Source organism: Cyanistes caeruleus, chromosome 5, assembly GCF_971803275.1.
Source record: "Cyanistes caeruleus chromosome 5, bCyaCae1.hap1.1, whole genome shotgun sequence".
Taxonomy (NCBI): domain Eukaryota; kingdom Metazoa; phylum Chordata; class Aves; order Passeriformes; family Paridae; genus Cyanistes; species Cyanistes caeruleus.
In genome coordinates this window covers 14,474,463-14,492,524 of record NC_141705.1, presented here as the reverse complement: position 1 = coordinate 14,492,524, position 18,062 = coordinate 14,474,463, and the positions used below count along the sequence as shown (strand labels likewise).

General features: G+C 41.3%; 2 protein-coding genes across 3 annotated transcripts in view; one reads left to right on the top strand and one right to left on the bottom strand.

Moving 5' to 3' along the window:
• LOC111928180 (uncharacterized) overlaps window positions 1–9,269 on the bottom strand; it is a 39,608-nt gene extending 30,339 nt beyond the window's left edge. The window contains exons 1-2 of the mRNA XM_086889172.1: window positions 7,733–9,269; window positions 6,106–6,415 (exon numbers count right to left, since the gene is read on the bottom strand). Coding sequence (XP_086745298.1) covers window positions 8,436–9,269 — 834 coding nt within the window. The 3' untranslated portion in view covers window positions 6,106–6,415; window positions 7,733–8,435. The remainder of the gene's footprint in view (window positions 1–6,105; window positions 6,416–7,732) is intronic.
• BOD1L1 (biorientation of chromosomes in cell division 1 like 1) overlaps window positions 9,222–18,062 on the top strand; it is a 36,691-nt gene continuing 27,850 nt past the window's right edge. For both annotated transcript variants that reach the window (XR_015286513.1, XM_086887846.1), the window contains exons 1-9: window positions 9,222–9,462; window positions 9,870–9,994; window positions 11,241–11,431; window positions 12,590–13,192; window positions 13,657–13,800; window positions 15,142–15,311; window positions 16,189–16,312; window positions 16,631–16,775; window positions 17,446–17,521. Coding sequence is in view for 1 of the 2 variants with exons in the window: in XM_086887846.1 (XP_086743972.1) it covers window positions 9,268–9,462; window positions 9,870–9,994; window positions 11,241–11,431; window positions 12,590–13,192; window positions 13,657–13,800; window positions 15,142–15,311; window positions 16,189–16,312; window positions 16,631–16,775; window positions 17,446–17,521 (1,773 nt within the window). In the remaining variant the exon portion in view is untranslated. The remainder of the gene's footprint in view (window positions 9,463–9,869; window positions 9,995–11,240; window positions 11,432–12,589; window positions 13,193–13,656; window positions 13,801–15,141; window positions 15,312–16,188; window positions 16,313–16,630; window positions 16,776–17,445; window positions 17,522–18,062) is intronic.

Sequence of the window (18,062 nt, the reverse complement as noted above, 5' to 3'; positions counted from 1 at the left end):
ATGTGTCTTTGGGGAGCTCATATGAAGAATAGAATAAGCCTAGATGAATATATGGAATAATTTTGGCTTCTATAACTTAAGTTTCTTTTGTCTGCCTAGGAGAAAAAGGACCCAAAAATGCATAAAATTAATATTTTTAAATTACCAAAATCCCTGTTCATTTAATATACTATTTGCATTTTCCTAGCTTGCTCATATGCTAGTGCAAATAGCCATCTTAAATAGCATCGGAAGTACACAAAGCATTATCTCAACAGAATGTAATTGTGAGAAGCAAATACTAGCTGCAGTTAAACTGGAGTTTAAAAAGAGTGTGGGGGAGAGAAAAAAGGGGAGGGGAGGGGAAGGGAAGGGGAGGGGAGGGGAAGGGAAGGGGAGGGGAAGGGAAGGGGAGGGGAAGGGAAGGGAAGGGAAGGGAAGGGAAGGGAAGGGAAGGGAAGGGAAGGGAAGGGAAGGGAAGGGAAGGGAAGGGAAGGGAAGGGAAGGGAAGGGAAGGGAAGGGAAGGGAAGGGAAGGGAAGGGAAGGGAAGGGAAGGGAAGGGAAGGGAAGGGAAGGGAAGGGAAGGGAAGGGAAGGGAAGGGAAGGGAAGGGAAGGGAAGGGAAGGGAAGGGAAGGGAGGGGAAGGGGAAGGGGAAGGGGAAGGGGAAGGGGAAGGGGAAGGTTGGTTCAATGAAATTCTTAGACAGCAGGCTCTCTTTGCTATTTTGTAACAGGATCAGATTAGCTTTACAGAGGAAACAGGTATTGGAGGCCCCCCCCCTTCCCTATTCAGTCTGCCTGGTTTAATAGCAGAGGAGTAATCTATAATATAGAATCCCAGGAGAATCTAGAAATACTTTCACCTGTCCCAGAGTTTTGGATTACTTGTCAAATAAGTTATTTTAATTCTTCCCTCAGGCAAAGTGAGAAACTTGGCATATGGCAACACTGTCCTTCCCTTCTCTGCTACATAAAGTCCCACTCTGATTTACATGCAGTAGTCAACCACCACAATTAATGAAACCGTGTCAGGAAAAGGCATAATCTAGTGTGAGGTGCCCCCCGCCCAGGGAGGCGAAGATTCAGTTTCAGATAAGCATTGTTAAAGTGAGAGGCGTGGCTGTAAAGCCCAGATAGCGTGAATTCTGAACTTCTGCCTCGGGGGCTGGGCCCTGTGAACCCGGTAAGAATTGCCCCACCTCAAATCCTCATGGGGTGTCAGCCCAGGAGTTCTGATTGGGTTTGAACCTCTGGGCTTTCTCCCTTGTTGTGTTCCCAGTGGTCCCTGACCTTGAACTCCACCCTAGTTCTGTCCCTCAAAACCCATCACCCTGCCTCTGTTCGGGGCTCTCTGTCTCTGGATCTGAGTTTGTTCCTGTGCTGAATAAATGGTTTCATGAGCAGAAGTCCATCTTGTTGGTGTCCCATGCTGGTTCCTGGTAACTGTAGCTTCTCTGGAGGTGATGCTGTGGCTGCAGAACACAACAATCTAGTGCTACAGATTTTTTTTTTTTTCAAAAATGGTATTCACAAACTTTCACTATTACCAGCTTTTACTGAATCTGAAAGTTCGTGTATCTTTCTCTTGACTCCCTTTCTCTCTCAAGATACTTTATTGCAGGCTTGTAAAGAAAGTTCTGTTATGCTGCATAGGATTTTAGTTTATGGATAGTGATCGTATTTTTTATCATCTTGTCTCTTCAGACTCTTCAACAAGAGATAAATCACAAATTTGGCTATAACAAGCAAGTACAGAAGGATACTTTAAATAGATAGAAAAAAAATTCCAAATTTTGCCAGGGAGATCTTTGATTTAGTTCTTAAATAGAACTGATATTAACAGTCACTCAGTAATCAAAGTTGAAAAAATATCTTCCAAGCTCATGCCAGGAGAGGCACAAAACCAGGATATAGATATTTGTTCTATTCATATGAACAGACAAATTTTGGGACAATCTAACAGACTGATTTGGAGGCAGCAGTCATGAGAAGCTCCTTTCCTCTTTAGCTTTCTCAACGGCTACACAGCTTCATGCTCTCGCTCCTTTTTACTTTAGAAATCAAGAAAGGAAGACTGAAGTATCCTTGTCTAATGTGGGCAATTGCTCATTCTGTCTCTGTGGAGGAAGAGTTGGAAGCTAGTGCTTTTTTTATTAATGGACATAAGTAAATACAATCAAAACTCTAGAAAATTTCAGACTGTTTTCTCACAAGAGAAATAAAACAGGCCTGTGAAGGGAACTCAGACTTATGGAAAGTCAAAGAAACGAATTTTCATCTATTCTCAACACCCAGAATGAGAAAACTGTCCCCATTTTAGATCATTTACTTTGATGCCAGCAGCCCTGGCAGGACTAAAATATTTTGTTATCAGTGATAAACACTACAAAACATCCCACTGCATGTATCACCTGAGGGTAACAGAGCAGCCTGAGGTCCACTGAGAGCTGTCGTTTCCCAGGTTAGACACCTCAGCTATCAGCCTCTGAACTTGACATACATGTTTTCAGCAAGCCAAAAACCACCTGGTTCCCCTGCAGCAATGCAGCAGCACTCCCTTCCCTCTACCAAAGCACCCACATTTCTAACTACAAATTAAATCCACTGAAGTGCAATGCTGCTCTCTTAAGAATTCCTTTTACTAAACAAGCTCTAAGACATTAATAAAACCAGTCAGGTGATGATCACTAACACACAGGAGGACCTGTATAAAGGACCTGTTTGTATACCCAAAGCACAGAAAAGGCTGCAGAGCATCTCCTCTCAGAAAGGGCTGCAGCCAAGCCAGCTGAATCCAGCAGAGCTGTTTCAGCCACTCATCCTTCTTCCAGCCAGCATATCCTTAAAACAGGGGAAAAAAGGCTCTTGCAAAGTTGTCTTCTTCCTTTATAGCCTCACTAGCTCCTTTTTACTGAGCACAAATGTGTTTTTACTAATCCCATTGCTGAAGCAAACATAACACTTCTGCATTTCAGGAAGGTTTAAAACCTTGCTAAGAGCAAATAAAAGCTAAAACCCCAAGACATTCTGAGAATAAATTTTAAAAATGCTCTCCTCCTACTGTAGGATCAAAACTGGGATGCGTGAATGTTGGGGCTTAGCATTGGTAATATTGTTAATACTTTTTCTTGACCTTCCATTCTCCTCTGGTTAAACAAATTAAATAGAAAACCTTGCATTTCTCACACTCTCCAGCATGAGTTTGGGATTGTTTCCCCCTTGTCTGACTCCTATATCAGTTCCTATTCAGAAAGCAGCTGGTCTCTGAATAGATTCAGAGCTGGTTATCTCCACACACAATATATCATAGTCGATCCAAGTTTCAATTATTTTTTTCCCCAGGAAACAATTATTTCACTATTTGTCAGTCTTTCTCCAACCCCTGCCCCATAACTTTTGAAACGGTTGGCTAATTTTAATGAAATCTGGCAAAAAAACACAAATCTTTAAGACATTAAATTCATATCATCTTTGTGCAAATCAATAGGTGAGCAGGAAAGATTATGAGCCAGCATTATTATTTCTGCTGTTTCACTGAAGATTTTTTTCCTCACATTTTCCACATTCTTCAAAACAAGTCCCCAGGGCTGTCCTTGAAGTGCAATAGCTTAGGGGTACTCCTCTGGGTAGGTAGTAAATCTCAACTGCTGTTCAGACACTCACCTGAATTTACAGTGGTGCCAGCCTCAGGTGGGTAACACACTTCTCTCTGCCCCCTCAACAGAGAGACAGGCAAGGATGCCAGGCATGCTGCTGGGATATCCAGTGGGATCTGCAGCACAACGGCAATGGGTGCACCTTGACTGCACCTGAGCACTGACTCAATCTGCAGCCACACCCAGCAGGGTTGGGTTTCACCTACGACACCTTCACACGTGCCCCTTCCACACACCCCCACCCTAGCAGTGACTTTGGACCTCGTTCTCTCAATGCTCAGCAGTACCAGGAACTAGGCATGGAAGGTAGGTCAACAGCAACAAAATGACCCATCTCCTTCCCTCCCTCCAGCCCACCTCTCCTAAAATAATGCTGTTGAAATATGACTCACTATTCCTATTCCTCCAGACCCTTGGCATCCCCAATGCAAGAGAACAAGACAAAAGCCCAAATTATTTTTTTTGTTATTTTCCTAAATAACACTTTAAAAATTTTCCACAGAAAATTCTATTTTTGCACTAGATACAATAACCCTCATTTTTATTTGAGGATTACAACCAAGGTTGCAGAAATGATGGCATGAGCAATTTTGAGCACCCTATTATTTAGTAGCAAAGTCCTGCTTTGATCCATCTCCCTGCTGACTTCAATGGAACTGCACTAGGTATAAATTAAAGCAAAATTCAGTCCATCAGCTCTACTTTAAGCTTCATGCATTCCATTTAAGCAATGCCTCCACCTTGATTTCACCTTGCTGTAGTCAGCAAAGAATGCTGATATAAAAGGTGCCATGCTTTTGTGTATCCACTCACTCTGCTTTCATGTTTAAGCTGTACCATTTTACCTTAACATTAAAATTACATTTGGGCAAAAGTGAAAGAGTGTAGACAGAGTGTATAATCTCTTGTGCTCTTTCTGGAGAACAAGCTTCCATTAAGTTTTTCTCTGTCTCCCTGTACACAAATAGCAAAAACATGTATTTTCCAGTCAAAAACAAACACCAAAGTAAAAACTCTATTAGAGGGAGCACAGTAACTCATTCTAACATTTTTCACCAGAATGGAGAAATAAAGTGGTATTTCTCCAGCATGCAGGAACCTACATTTCAAAAAAGAAAAAGAAAAAAAAAAAAAAACCAAACAAATAAAAACAAATTAAAAAAAAAAAAAAGATATGCTGAGATCATCAATCACATTAGCAGGAATTAGATGTCCAGCTGCCTAGATGCCAATAACAATACCAATAATATTACATCCATTAGTCATTATTTGCTTGTGAAGAGGTAAGAAAGCTGTAGTGTGCCTGTCCCTTCTCTCATTGCCATGAAAGGGAACAGCCATGGCCACATAGATGGGCTTTCCTCTCACAGGCAGGTCAAGGCTCCACCTCCCCTTGAAGATTCCTTTCTCGGTTACAACAACAAAGAAAAACCCAACAAATCAAGTAACACTGTGTATTAAAGTTGTAACATGTAATCTTTTTTTGCTCTCTAAAGTCACCCTTTAAACAGGCTCTACTCATCGCACAGAACTTGGGCATCCAGAAACTCAAATTTCTTGGCCTTGACAGAGACGTAAAACAAAAAAATCAGGGAAAAGATGCACAGCTATACCTTCAAAATAATGTACTATAAAAAGCATTATATGTGAGTCTGGTGTCACACTGAAGTTCTGAAATTAGAAAAAATAATCCTAACCTCTAGGATAAAGTTATACTCAGATCTGTAACTTTAAGTGCTTCTGCCATGTTAAGTTACATAAAATAAAATGAGTTAATGTCTCTTTATATCAATAAAAAAGTATTAAAAAATACAGTTTGATGAAATGTGACTTAGAAGACTTCACAACCTTTTCTCAAACTTTAATCAGACAATATTCCCAGCAAATAAAACCAGTTATATTAGCTACTAAACATGAAAACTTTAGTATTTTTACAAAGCACTTCAGTCTATCTATTTAACTGGCCAATTTGAGAAGCCACCAAATGTCCATCTCTACCAAACCTCAGCATCACTGGCAACAATTATTCTGCTCAGTTCCAGTGGGAGAACCAGGGTCTCATGGTAGTTTTGGTTTTTCTCAAGGAATCTCTTTAGAAGTGTCCAAAAAGCTTTAGAGATGTCAGTGCAAGGTCATGACAGCCTACTTCAAATAAAAGCTTTCCTTTCATCACTTAAAAACATGTTGTCTAGTCAACATTTTCATTTCTGTAATTGCCAAAGGCTTGCCTGTGGAAAACACTTAGGACAGGCAGCCTCCCATTGAAGCAAAATACATTCACTGTTCCACAGATAATTAACTTAAGTCACCAAGCTTCCCATTTTATACAGAGCCTACTTGCCAGCCAAATAGAAAATATAAATACATGTTCGAACAAATAAAAACATGACCAACACCTGGAAGGAAACATGGTTATGAAGCCAGAAAGAGCACTTCAAGCACGCACTACGAACGTTCTTATTTACATACCAAAAAAAAAGCATGACAGAATCCTCCACATATCCTTCACATATCCTCCAGTCATGGCATTCCAGTAACATTTTATCTACCACAACTATTCCCATGTAAGGATATGGACATCGCTCCAGTCACATCACAGCTGAAGGTACAGTCTGTGCCTTGGCTATATTTCAGTCTTGCAACTGTAGCATTTCATGCTGCAGCTTAGCTGAAGCCACATATGCTGTTATTGATGAAGCATAAAACCTCAGCAATGCTGGCACCATTTCTCTGCTGCTCCAAAACAGAGTGGACTTGATTATGATTACTAGTGCTGTTCCTAGGCATAAGAATTTTTCCTTTTTTAGAAAAATTCTGTAACAATAAGCATCAGAACATCTGAGGCTTTCTCTAATTAAAGACAATCATAAAAGTATACTGTTTATGCACAGGGAGAAACAAAAATGAAATATGCATCAGACAATGCACATTCATACAACAAATCAATTCAGCAGTCACAGTTCTGGGGTTTATAATAAATAACATACCGATAAGCTACATGCTAAAAGATAATAAACATCAGAGAATGGAGCCACAGTGGTAACACAGATGGTGCAAGGCACAGACATATGTACCACATAAGTATTATTATATATCACCACATATGTAGAAGAAGAAGCGAGAAATTCATCCAGGACAGATCTCTTGTTAGTGTCAGGCAGCTTTAGAGTTTTTACTATCTAAGAATCTGCTCAGGTATTTCAGTTATTCCTGGTGAAAAGTCTTTATTTTTACTAGAAAACTCAAAATGTTACTAAAGAGCTCCCCTTTCTGTCTACTCTTGTCTGTAAAAGACTATGGTGGTTAAAGAGGGACATCACCTTTGTAAGCTCAATACTGACAGCAATACTTTATCTTATGAGAGCACAGAATTTTGCAACAGAGTTCATCAGAGGAAGGGCATCTCCTATCACTACCAAACTTGTACAGATTAATCTTTGATTCCCATGCAAAGTGAAGGACTTTTATCATATTTTTTACTTTTTTTAATCCAGCTGTCACTTGGATTTCAGGTACTTCATAAATTCAGATTCCTTATCAGCATACATAGAATGAACAAAGTTTTTGAGGAAAAAACTACACAAAGAAAGTGTTTCACTGAAAAACAAAAACCAGAAAACATCAACTAACCTGTCAAGTTCAGTTACCAATTTTATCAATTACAGTATGAAACCTCAGGAGTGCTTAAGTTTATGAACACTCATAGAATCAGTTGGGCATATTGGCCACTCTAAACTTGATGCCTGTGGTAAGCATCCATAGAATAAGATTTCTGCAACATTGTCTAAAATAGAAAGAGTGAGTGTTTCCAGTGCTATATTTTTACTTATGCTACTACGAGTAACAGCATTTTCACATTCATAATAGTAGTTTATTCCTATTAAGAAACAGAATTGCTGCTTCAGGTGTGGCATAATCATGTCATTTATGCCCCCAGTTAGTCAAAAATGAGACAAAACCGGAGACAAAAATATGTTAATCAGAAATCACAAGTTGGGCAGCTTGCTGACATTTCAGCAATGGCTGAAATAAGTCCTCCCAGCCTTGTTCTCATATTCAGGGACAAAAAGCAAGAGCTAGAAAGAGAAAAAAATACCTTCACAGTCCCCAGTATCCCAGAGAGCAGGCACATTCTGGGCAAGAACCTTCCTTGAATTTTGTGACTTGTACTTTCATGTACTTGTCCAGCCTCCTCCTGCAGCCTTGTAAACTTTTTGTTCCCATAATATCATATACATCTCCTTTCCGTTTGTCTCACATTTTAGTATTTCTTCAGCAATTTAATTATTGCCTGAAGTTTAGGAACTGCATCTGGAACTAAGAAATATGTGTTACCTACATTATTTAAAAGATACTAGGAAACTTGATGAGATTTCTTGTATTAAATGTATGCCAAAAATATTTTAAAATTAGACTGTCCTAAAAGAGACTGCAAAAGCAAGTGTAGTCATAAGCACTTTCTAAACGCATATACCAGGGGCTGCAGGTTAAATTGCATCACACAGGGCCAGGTCCGGATGCCTCAGCTCCAGGGATGGTGGCTCAGCCACTGGGCAACCCATTGCAATGCCTGAACACTCGAATAATGAAAATATGTTTTCTAATAGCTAATCTGAATCTTCCTTTCCTCAGCACATTGAACAATTGTGACCGTAACACTGACACACGAAAAAAACCGGCAAACAAGGTAACCAGGAAACAAGAAATGGGCTGAAAACATTTCTTTTACAAGCGTACATAAGAATACACTGATAAGTAAAAGCGGCAAACTTAAATTCAAGTAATTCAAGTATCATCTTTCAGCCGCCTCCTCCAGGGGTGCGGCGGAAGCGGCCCCTGAGGCCAGACGGGCCGAGAGGAGAGGCAGTGCCGGTTATCAGCCAGGAACAGACCCCGGGAGTCCGGAGCGGCGCGATCCCGATCCCGATCCCGATCCCGATCCCGATCCCGATCCCGATCCCGATCCCGATCCCGATCCCGATCGCGATCCCGATCCCGATCCCGATCGCGATCCCGATCCCGATCCCGATCGCGATCCCGATCCCGATCCGCCGCCGGTGACCCCGCGCGGCCCCGCCCCGCGCCGGCCCCGCCCCGCCCCGCGCCTGAGGGAGGAAGCGCGCGGCGCCGGCCGCACCGCGATGGCGGCGGGCGCAGGAAGGGGCGGGCCGCAGGGCGGGGCCACGGGTCGCCGCCGGGAGCGCAGCAGCGGCGCAGGGCGGCCGGGGAGAGGGGCGCGCCCGCGGTGCCCGCAGCGCCTCAGCGGCGGCCGCGCTGCACGGGGGACCGTGGGCGCGACGGGCGGGGGCCGAGTGCCGCCGCGGCCGCTCCCCTCCCCCGTTCCCCTTCGGCCCGACGGATCGGGGCCGCACCGGCCCGGGGGCCGCGAGCGGCTCCGCCCCCTCCGCCCCGTGCAGGGCCCGCGGCGGCTGCGCGCGGCCGCGCCAGTGCTCGTCCCGCGCCGATGGCGCCGCTCTCGGCGGCGGCGCCTCCGCCCCCCCCCGCGCCGCGCGCCGCTTCCTCCCGCCGTCCCCTTCCGCTTCCGGGGTCAGCGCCGCCGCTGCTCGCTGAGCAGCCCCGTCCCGGGGCCCGGCCGGCACCGCCGGCAGCAGCCGCCGCTCCGCCGCCCCCATGGCCACCAACCCCCAGCCCCCGCCGCCCCCGCCGCCGCCCCCTCAGCAGCCGCCGCCGCTGCCGGGGGCCGGGGCCGGCGCGGGGGGCGGCGCGGCCGAGCCCGAGCTGGTCTCCATGATCGTTAACCACCTCAAGAGCCAGGGGCTCTTCGACCAATTCCGCCGCGACTGCTTGGCCGACGTGGACACCAAGGTGCGGGCGGGCGGGACCGGCGACTCGGGTGGGTCCTGGCGCCCCGGGCTCTGGCGGGTCGGGGATGGGCCCGGCCCGGGGCAGCGCGCTCGGCGGTGCGGAGCGGCCGCCGGGCCCGCGCGGGGCTCCGGCTCCGCTCGCGGCCGCGGGGGCGAAGCCGGAGCCCCGCGTTCGGCGGGGAGCGCGGGCTGGCCGGCCGTGCACGCACGGTCACACACACCTGGTTCGCGCAGGGGCTGGCGCGGCAGCGTTTAACGCGCTGCCTTCGCCGCAGGGCAGAGGCTGCGCCTGCAGAGGAGCACTGGGGGGATCCGACGGGGCTCCCAGCTGTGCCAGCCTGGCCTCCGGGAGGATAACAACCACTTACATGATCCTTCCGGTCCGACCTCTCTGCTGTTGCTTTCTAGCCTGCCTACCAGAATTTGAGACAGCGCGTTGACAACTTTGTTTCCAATCATTTGGCAACTCATACCTGGAGTCCTCATCTCAACAAGAACCAGCTGAGAAATAACATTAGGCAGCAGGTTCTCAAGTAAGTGGTAGCTCTGGGGTTTCTCTGAACATGCTTGTGTACTGTGATAGGTGACAAAGGCTCTGGGTGAGTGTGAAGTGGGCTGCTTTCTTCAGCGAAGCATCTGAAGAAGTTGGGTTGTTTTCCTATCTCAGTGTTTAAAATGTGTTATTACTTGAGGTAGTAAATTACCGCTAGTATTGGTCAGAATTAGTCTGCAGATGTTCTTTGATCTGGTCCAAGTTTATGTAGGGGTGGAAACCTTTATTTTGACTTGAGATGTAACCCCCCTAAGTAAAGACAACCTTTACTTTTTCTTTTAAGGGAGATACTAATAAAATTGCAATTATTGTGTTTAGAGCGAAGGAGAAGCATTTCACAAACTAAACTCTGCAGAGTATAAAGCTAAAGTCACAAAATAGAAAAAAGAAAATCTAGCTGGACAGAGAAGCAGTTTTAAGAACTGTTGTTATGTTAAAATTATGCCAGACACTTTAACTTGATATTACATTATTTCATGAATGTTCCTCCGGTCTTTTTTCTCAAATCTTAGACTCATAAGAAACATTAGAAAATTTCTTCAAAGTACCATGAGTCTGGCCCTTAAATTGGGTCAAACCATGGATTTGGGAACAAACTTAAACAGTTGTGCTGTAGTAGTATCATTGATAACTTGTACTGAGGACTGTTTGGTTTGTAGGGAGGGGAGCTGTTGTTCTTTCTTGTTAAAGAAGCAATGAGGACAAGAGGTAACATATGTCCCACAAAAGACTAGAGGGGTCTAAGGAGATAAGCTTTATAGCTTTGTTTGGTTTTTTTCTATTTTATTTACTGAAGATTAAGTGCATTCTATAAAGGTGCAGAACTTGCCACCTTATACTCGGCAAAAAGTAGTGCTGTAGTGATGAGTAGTTTAGTAGTTGTTTATGCCTCCTGTCTTCTATAATTCATCTCTTTTTTGCTATGATAATTGTTAATACAAGTTTTCTTCTAAATCTTTTTCCAAAATACGGTTTTTGCACTTAGATAACGCTTGTAAGTGTAACCATTAATGATGTAGCAACAGGCTGCTTATTGTATTAATTCCCTGTGCTTGGATTGTTTTGTTTCTCTAGCACTTTTTCTTATGGGTGATGCACAGGCTAAATGCATAGCTCTGGGAATGCTCAGAAAACATTGGTGCTTCAGTGGAGCACGGATGATCATATTTCATTAAAATGTTTTTGAAAACTAATTTTTCATACTAATTTATGTAACTTTGTTTCAGGTCTGGAATGTTAGAATCGGGAATTGACAGAATTATTTCTCAGGTTGTGGACCCAAAGATCAACCACACATTCAGACCTCAGGTGGAAAAGGCTGTCCATGAATTTTTAGCCACATTGAATCACAAAGAGGAGGCAGGCCCCAGTACGTCTCCAAGTGAGGAGAAAGCAGATGCTTCTGTTACAGTGCAAGGTATTCTACCATTACTCTGAGCAGTCTATTAACAAAAGAATGGGGTTTGAGAGAGCAGAATTATAGACTAGGTTTTCTTCCACCATAACACTGTTAGTATCAGTATTAGCAAGCTGAGGTCCAGGCAGCATGCCTGAACACTTGTCTCTTACTCTATATATAAAGGTAGAAAGCAAAAGAGATGTCATGTTGTTATGACCATGTTAGTCTTTAACTTCTGCTTCAGATTATGAGGGATCAGTTTACTATGGGGAGAAAAATTGGTCTCAGTATTATAGGATCAGAAAAGACATAGCTGTAAGAGAAGAATGATGCAACTTGTTTGTCCATCAGTAGAGGCAAAAAAAGTTACTCAAGAGACACTTACCTGTGCAGTTACTGTGTGCCATAAAATTTGGATGGCTAAGGTCCTATTACCTGTATCAACTTCTAAACCCTCCTGCAAGTAACTGTCCATTCTTTCCTGTTCTAAGAGACTCTACAGCCATCCATCTATTTGTAAACTTTATATAAGTCCAAGCCTTTTTCCTGTGAGGCCCACTCCCTTTAAAATGGGTTAACAAGCCAGCTGCATTTCTTAGTGCTAGTCCAGTTAACTCTTAGTCATCCATCTTCAGAGCTGGTTCTAAAATGATGGAGAAGTGATAAGGTATTTCTGATAGTCCTGTTGTTATATAGTCAATATGCTGAGTTGATTTGCCATGACATTTATGGAGATACTAGACATGTGAGGACCAGACTTTCTCCTGCAGTGTATAAATATATATCTCTGTATGTATATATTATGTACATACGTTTGATCCAGAGTTGTCACCCTACTTAGGATGTTGGTAAAGTTGAGCGAGGGCTGTGTTCAGATGTCCTTCCCATTGACAATCCTCACTTTCTCTAGGCTGACCTCAGTAAAAGTGGTGTGTCACAGAGCAAAATGAATCTGTAGTAATTATACAGTGCTTGCTGCAGGAATGCAACATCTTGGAGATTTTTGTTCTGTTCTTAACCAAAAATCTCTCAAGGCAAAACTAGTCAAATATTTTAGTTAACTGTACGTATTTTGTAGAGAGTGCTTACTCTGTTTCTTTCGCTTGTTTAACCTTCTGTCTGAACAGAAGTACGGAAACGAGGGTGAAGTAAAACTGTTCTTTTTTACTATTCAAGGTGTCTCTGCTACAACTCCAAGTGCTAACGTAGCTAGTGATGCAATGTCCATTTTGGAAACAATAACTTCTCTTAACCAAGAAGCAAATGCTGCCAGGGCTTCAACAGAGACCTCAAATCCTAAGAACAATGACAAAGTTGCAAAAAAACTCTCATCTCAGCAGAGTGTGGATGGTAGCACTGATAAAGAGAGAAATGCAGAGGACTTAACAGACAGAGAGAAAACAATTTGTGACCTTTCTGGAGAAGGGGCTGAAACACTTGCAAAGTGTGAAGATTTAAATGAGCTTCCCTGCCAAAGTGAAGAAATAAAAAATTCAGCAAAGGATACTAATATTTTGACTTTTACACATAAAGATAGTCAACAGGAAAGTGAAGATGTAAAGAGCAAATTATTGGATAAATCTGACAAGAAACCAGAGATCAGTGAAAGAAGAAAAGACAAGAAGGAAAAGCTTGAAAAGAAGTCTGATCATTCAAAGAAAAGTGATGATACTACAAAGTTAAAAGAAGAAAAACAAGCAAAGGAGTTGGAACCAGTAAAACACTTAGTTCCAGAAAAAAATAGCAATAAACATAGAACAGCTGAGAGCACTAAAGAAGGTATGGTGTGGGCAATGCCCTTCCTCCAAATATGGATAAGGATTAAGGTTTCTAAGTTTATTCAGGAGTTGAATCAGTATATTTGGAATGTAAGTTTTCTGCTAGTTCTGGCAAACTGATCTGCTAGTGACAATTGGACTTGATCCATCTCTCTTAACTGAGGTACCTGAATTAGGAGTCAGATTACCTTTGATTCCTCTGGTGTGTGATTGGTCATCTTAATCTGGCAAGTTCTCTCAGCAATTTCAGTCCTCATTTAAAGTTTATAGTTCTACCTCAGAGTGATTTTTGTTTTGAATAAACCAGAGTTTGGTTATTTCTTTAGTGTTATAATTTTGTTTTCTTATTTCTAATTCTTTACCTAGTATTGTTATCAATGACAAAATTGATGTTTCCATTGGAAAAGTTTCACAAACTCAGTTTGCTGCCTTACAGCTCTTTGTTTTTACTTTTTCCTTTGCAAGATATGTTAATAGATTCTGATATGGATGTACTCAGTGACATCACAGTCAGCTCTGTCCATACCAGTGACCTTTCTTCCTTTGAAGAGGAGAGCGAAGAAGAGCCTGTAATTTCTGACAGTACTGAAGAGGGGGAGATCACATCAGGTGGTAAAATAATTACATTGTTAACTGGCAGTAAAGGAGTATGTAATGCTTTTGAAATGACCATGTCATTAATTTGAGGGTTTGCAGTATTGTACCTATCTATGAGAGAGACTTTGAATGTGAACTGGATAGTATTTGTGCAGTTTCAAAAGATGAGTAGTAGATTTATTTTTTTAATTTTTATGTTTTTATTCATATAATATAGTTTGGTGTGTTCTAAATGTTGTAAATCACTTTTTATGCTACCATATTTCACAGATGACAAAAGCATTTAATGGAGAATGCCTCTGTTCTGCAGGGTTTTTTGCCCTCTTGTCTGCCATGAATTTGGTATAACACTGGAGTGCTTTGTGATCCGGGGTAGTGGTTGTAGCTGACTTTGTAGATCAGATCGGATTTAGAGCTTTAAGATTCAGGAACTTGGCCACAGTCGAAAGAATAGGAATGGATCTAGATTTAAAAGTTCAGAAACACCAAGTCATTTCACTGACTGTGTTGCCTTCTTGTGTTCTACCTGTCTAGTACAGATTTCAGATTCTGATTTCTGCAGTTAATAAAACTTTCTACTTTATAATGCAGAATGCCTTAGTACCTGAATGAATTCTCTCTAGTATGCTCACAGCTTACCTTTTCTGTTCTAAAAATATAATTTAGAAGCACTGAATCATTTGTGAATTCTCTGGCTTTGAAACATGACAGATTGTGTTCAGTTATGACTAAATATTTATGAAATGAAAGCAAGCTTTAAGTATGTTTCAGGAATACAATTAATTTGTACAGTATTACTCTATTTATAGTAATCCTGATAAAACTGAAATAGATTTATTTATTTTTACTTGATTAATTCTAAGATGTGTCTAACCAACTGTGTGGTTTTTGTATGTATTTCAGTAAGCCAGCTGGTTTTTGTGTACTCATATACTGTACTGATATTTTTGGTGTGGGGGAGAATTAAAATTTAATACATAGTGAAAATTGCATTGACTTCTCATACATATCAAGCTACTAAATACTGTATGTAAAGGGGCAGTAGGACTACAGGCATATGAAGGGTAAGCCTCTTGTTGTGTGTCCTCAGTTTTAGTGTACTGGTTTATTACCAGGTTTGTGTCATGCAATTTTTTTGGCTGAATGATGTACATGAATACATCAATGCACTTTCAGTTCTTTCATAATATTGTTATATTTTGATGCTAAAAGGATTTAATTTTCTTAACTGTTTATGATTTTAGAGTAAATAATTGTTGATACATTTTGAGTAGCTTTGCCTTCTTACAAGTTATATTTAAAGCACTGCCCAAATTTATGAATCTATCTCTACGCCCACCAACCTTTCTTTAGATGAAGAGGAGAAAAACAGTCAAAGTAAGACAAAGCCCCATGCGAACGAGCTGAGTGATGGGAAAGCCAAGCCTGTGCGCCACGCTTATGTTCGCAAGCCTTTCCTATACTCCAAATACTTCAGTGATTCTGATGATGAAAAAACTGTAGAACAGCGCCGTCAGTCCATTGTAAGTGTGGATTTTGCTACTGCTCACATCCTGGCTCCAAAACTTTTTAGAGCACAAATTCCACTTCTGGTTTGGTGGTGGTTTGTGCAAGGTTGGGGGTCTTCAGTTTTTTCTCCCTTCAGGGTTTTTTTCCCCTTGTATTACAGCTGCCCTTTCTTCAGGATGGCATGATCTGCTCTCTAGCACAGCACTCTGCTCTGCTTGTTACAGTCTGAGGGCTTCTGGCAGTGAAAGCAATGACAGTTTTCTGTTTTCTTCCTCTTGCCCTAAAATACAGTGACAATTTGGATGAAAAAAGTAGCCCATATCTACTTGCAGCCTACCATCACTGGGATCTTTCAGCAGATCAGGCTTGTGTTGAGTACTTCAGGCTACCTCATTACCCCAACTCTTTACAAATGTAGTCCTTGCTGACCATGAAATCAGTAGTTTATAGCAAGTCTGCAGTCACTGAGAATGGAAACAAGAGATTTGAGCATGTGCACTGTTCTTTGGCAAAAGGGCCAGCACAGAGAAGAGGGAGTAGAAGTTCTTTTAAATTTTTTCCCTTGGCCAGATACATATATTTATAGTTAGACATATAAAAAATATGTATATGTTGTATATACATACAAATAAAACATACGTTCTTTGAGAAGGTTACATAGCTTCAGTCTGCAGTGTTGAGCAGCAAGGGAATTCTGGAACTCGGCTAATTTAACTTCCCAAAAATATTAGAGGATTCCATTAACTTTTATTTGATTTCTAAGGTGTATTTATGTTTTAGTATGCCTTTAAGCTACATTGTTCTGTTTTCTATGGGGTTTAGACTTACATTTGTAGTCAGAGTGCCTTTTGAACTAATGATAAATTGTTGTCCTTGGTTTTGTATCTCTAGGCCAAAGAAAAAGAAGAGAGACTCCTTAGAAGACGAATTAACAGAGAGAGACTTGAAGAAAAACGTAAACAGAAGGCTGCAGAAAAGACAAAATCCCTAAAAACTGGAAATCAGAATGCTAAAGGTATGATAAGAAAAGCTGGGAGTACCCCACACCACTCTGCTCTCACTTGCTCCCCATAGAATAAAACATTCAGCTTTGAATAATGCTCATGCAGATCTGTAGTTGTGTCCTTCCCTTAATAATTCAACAGTGATGTAAGAGAAAAAATTATAATGCAAAGTATTAATTCTTCACTTTTTCATATATCCATTACACTCCTTAAGCTCAATTAGTACCTAACTGCTATTCTCTGCTACACCTTAGTACTCTCTTACTGCTTTCTGTCATGTTTATAGCTGAAATACTAATGTGTATTTCATCATTTGTGTGTTATTTTAGGAAAAAGTGGCTTGCATTTAGAAGAACCTTCATCAAAAAGTCTTGAGTCAAAAACTACTGGTACCAGCATTAAGGATGTGCTTAAAGAACAGAAATTTTTGGAAAAAAAGGTGGCCCTGAGCAGAAAAAGGAAAAGAGATTCAAGGTATTTATGTATTTGCTCAAAAGGACTTAATGTTTTGAATACTCATTTTTGCAGATTGGAAAGGTTCTTTTCAACTTTGTACTTAGCCTTATACATTTAAACAATTTTTTCTTAGAATATTTGCATAATATTGTTACTAATGAACATGAAATTCAGGCAGAAGGATTACAGCTGGTTAAATATGTTGCAGCTCAAACTGCAGTACCAGTCTTTGTGGCTTTTCATAGAATGGTAATAAAGGCGTGAAAATGGAAAGCTTTTACATGTTAGTGCATCCAATAGGCAAGTCATCTTCATCTTTAGATTGATGTTTTGTGTAGCTACGTACCTGTGTGCATAACTGTCTACATGGAGGTGAACATGGGGCAAGGAGAACTCTTACCCATTTTACAGGGACAACAACAGTACTAATGTCATACTGCTTAAAAGCACTGGTATTCAGCGTGTTTTTGAAACTGAGATATATATATATATATATATATATATATAAAATTTTACAAGAGAAAAAAGCCTGGGCAAATTGGTTAGTCAGAAGTTGACGATCATGTTCTGTTTCTGTATTTTTAGTGGGCATTTCTCTCGTGTTCAGCTTTGAAAGCAAAAAGTTTACAAAGTTATGTTAAGCTGGTACCAATTGTTCTTTGTTAAATTGTCCAAATACCTGTTTCAGGCATGCTGAAGATAGCTGCAGAAAGAAAAATGAGCCATCTGAAGAAGATTCTAAAGAAATGCAAAAGACAAATGAGGTAGGTGTTTCTTAAGTATAAATCTTGTGGTCTTCCTTTTAATTCTGATAGTACTCTTCCATGTGTCCACACCAAACTGCATATAATTGCATTTGTTCTCACTGTTAAGTTTTTCCCTGCCTGTTGTTTCAGTTGTATTAGTGATCTGACATCATTGTAGTAATGTTTTCTGAATTTCAGTAGCCACTGAAGTATGGTCTGTGTATTCAGTGCTGACACAGTTTGAGCCCTAATCTGTGAAACATACTGGGTTTTTGACAAGAGTGGTGTCTTTATATGCAAAGACTTGAACTTGATGTGTTTAAACCTTACACTGGAAACTTAAAGGAAAACTGACTGTGCTCCAAACACAAAAGGAAAAAAAAAATTTATAGGGAGAATTTTATGAATAACTTTTAATTGTTTAAATTCAAAAAGATGTGAGTGGAAGTTCTAGTAGAAGTCTAGATGTATCTTTTTTAGGTTTTGGTGTGTTGTTTAGTTCCAGATTTTTAGTTACGCCAAATATGTTTTACCAAGAAGCATAATAGCTATTTAAAGT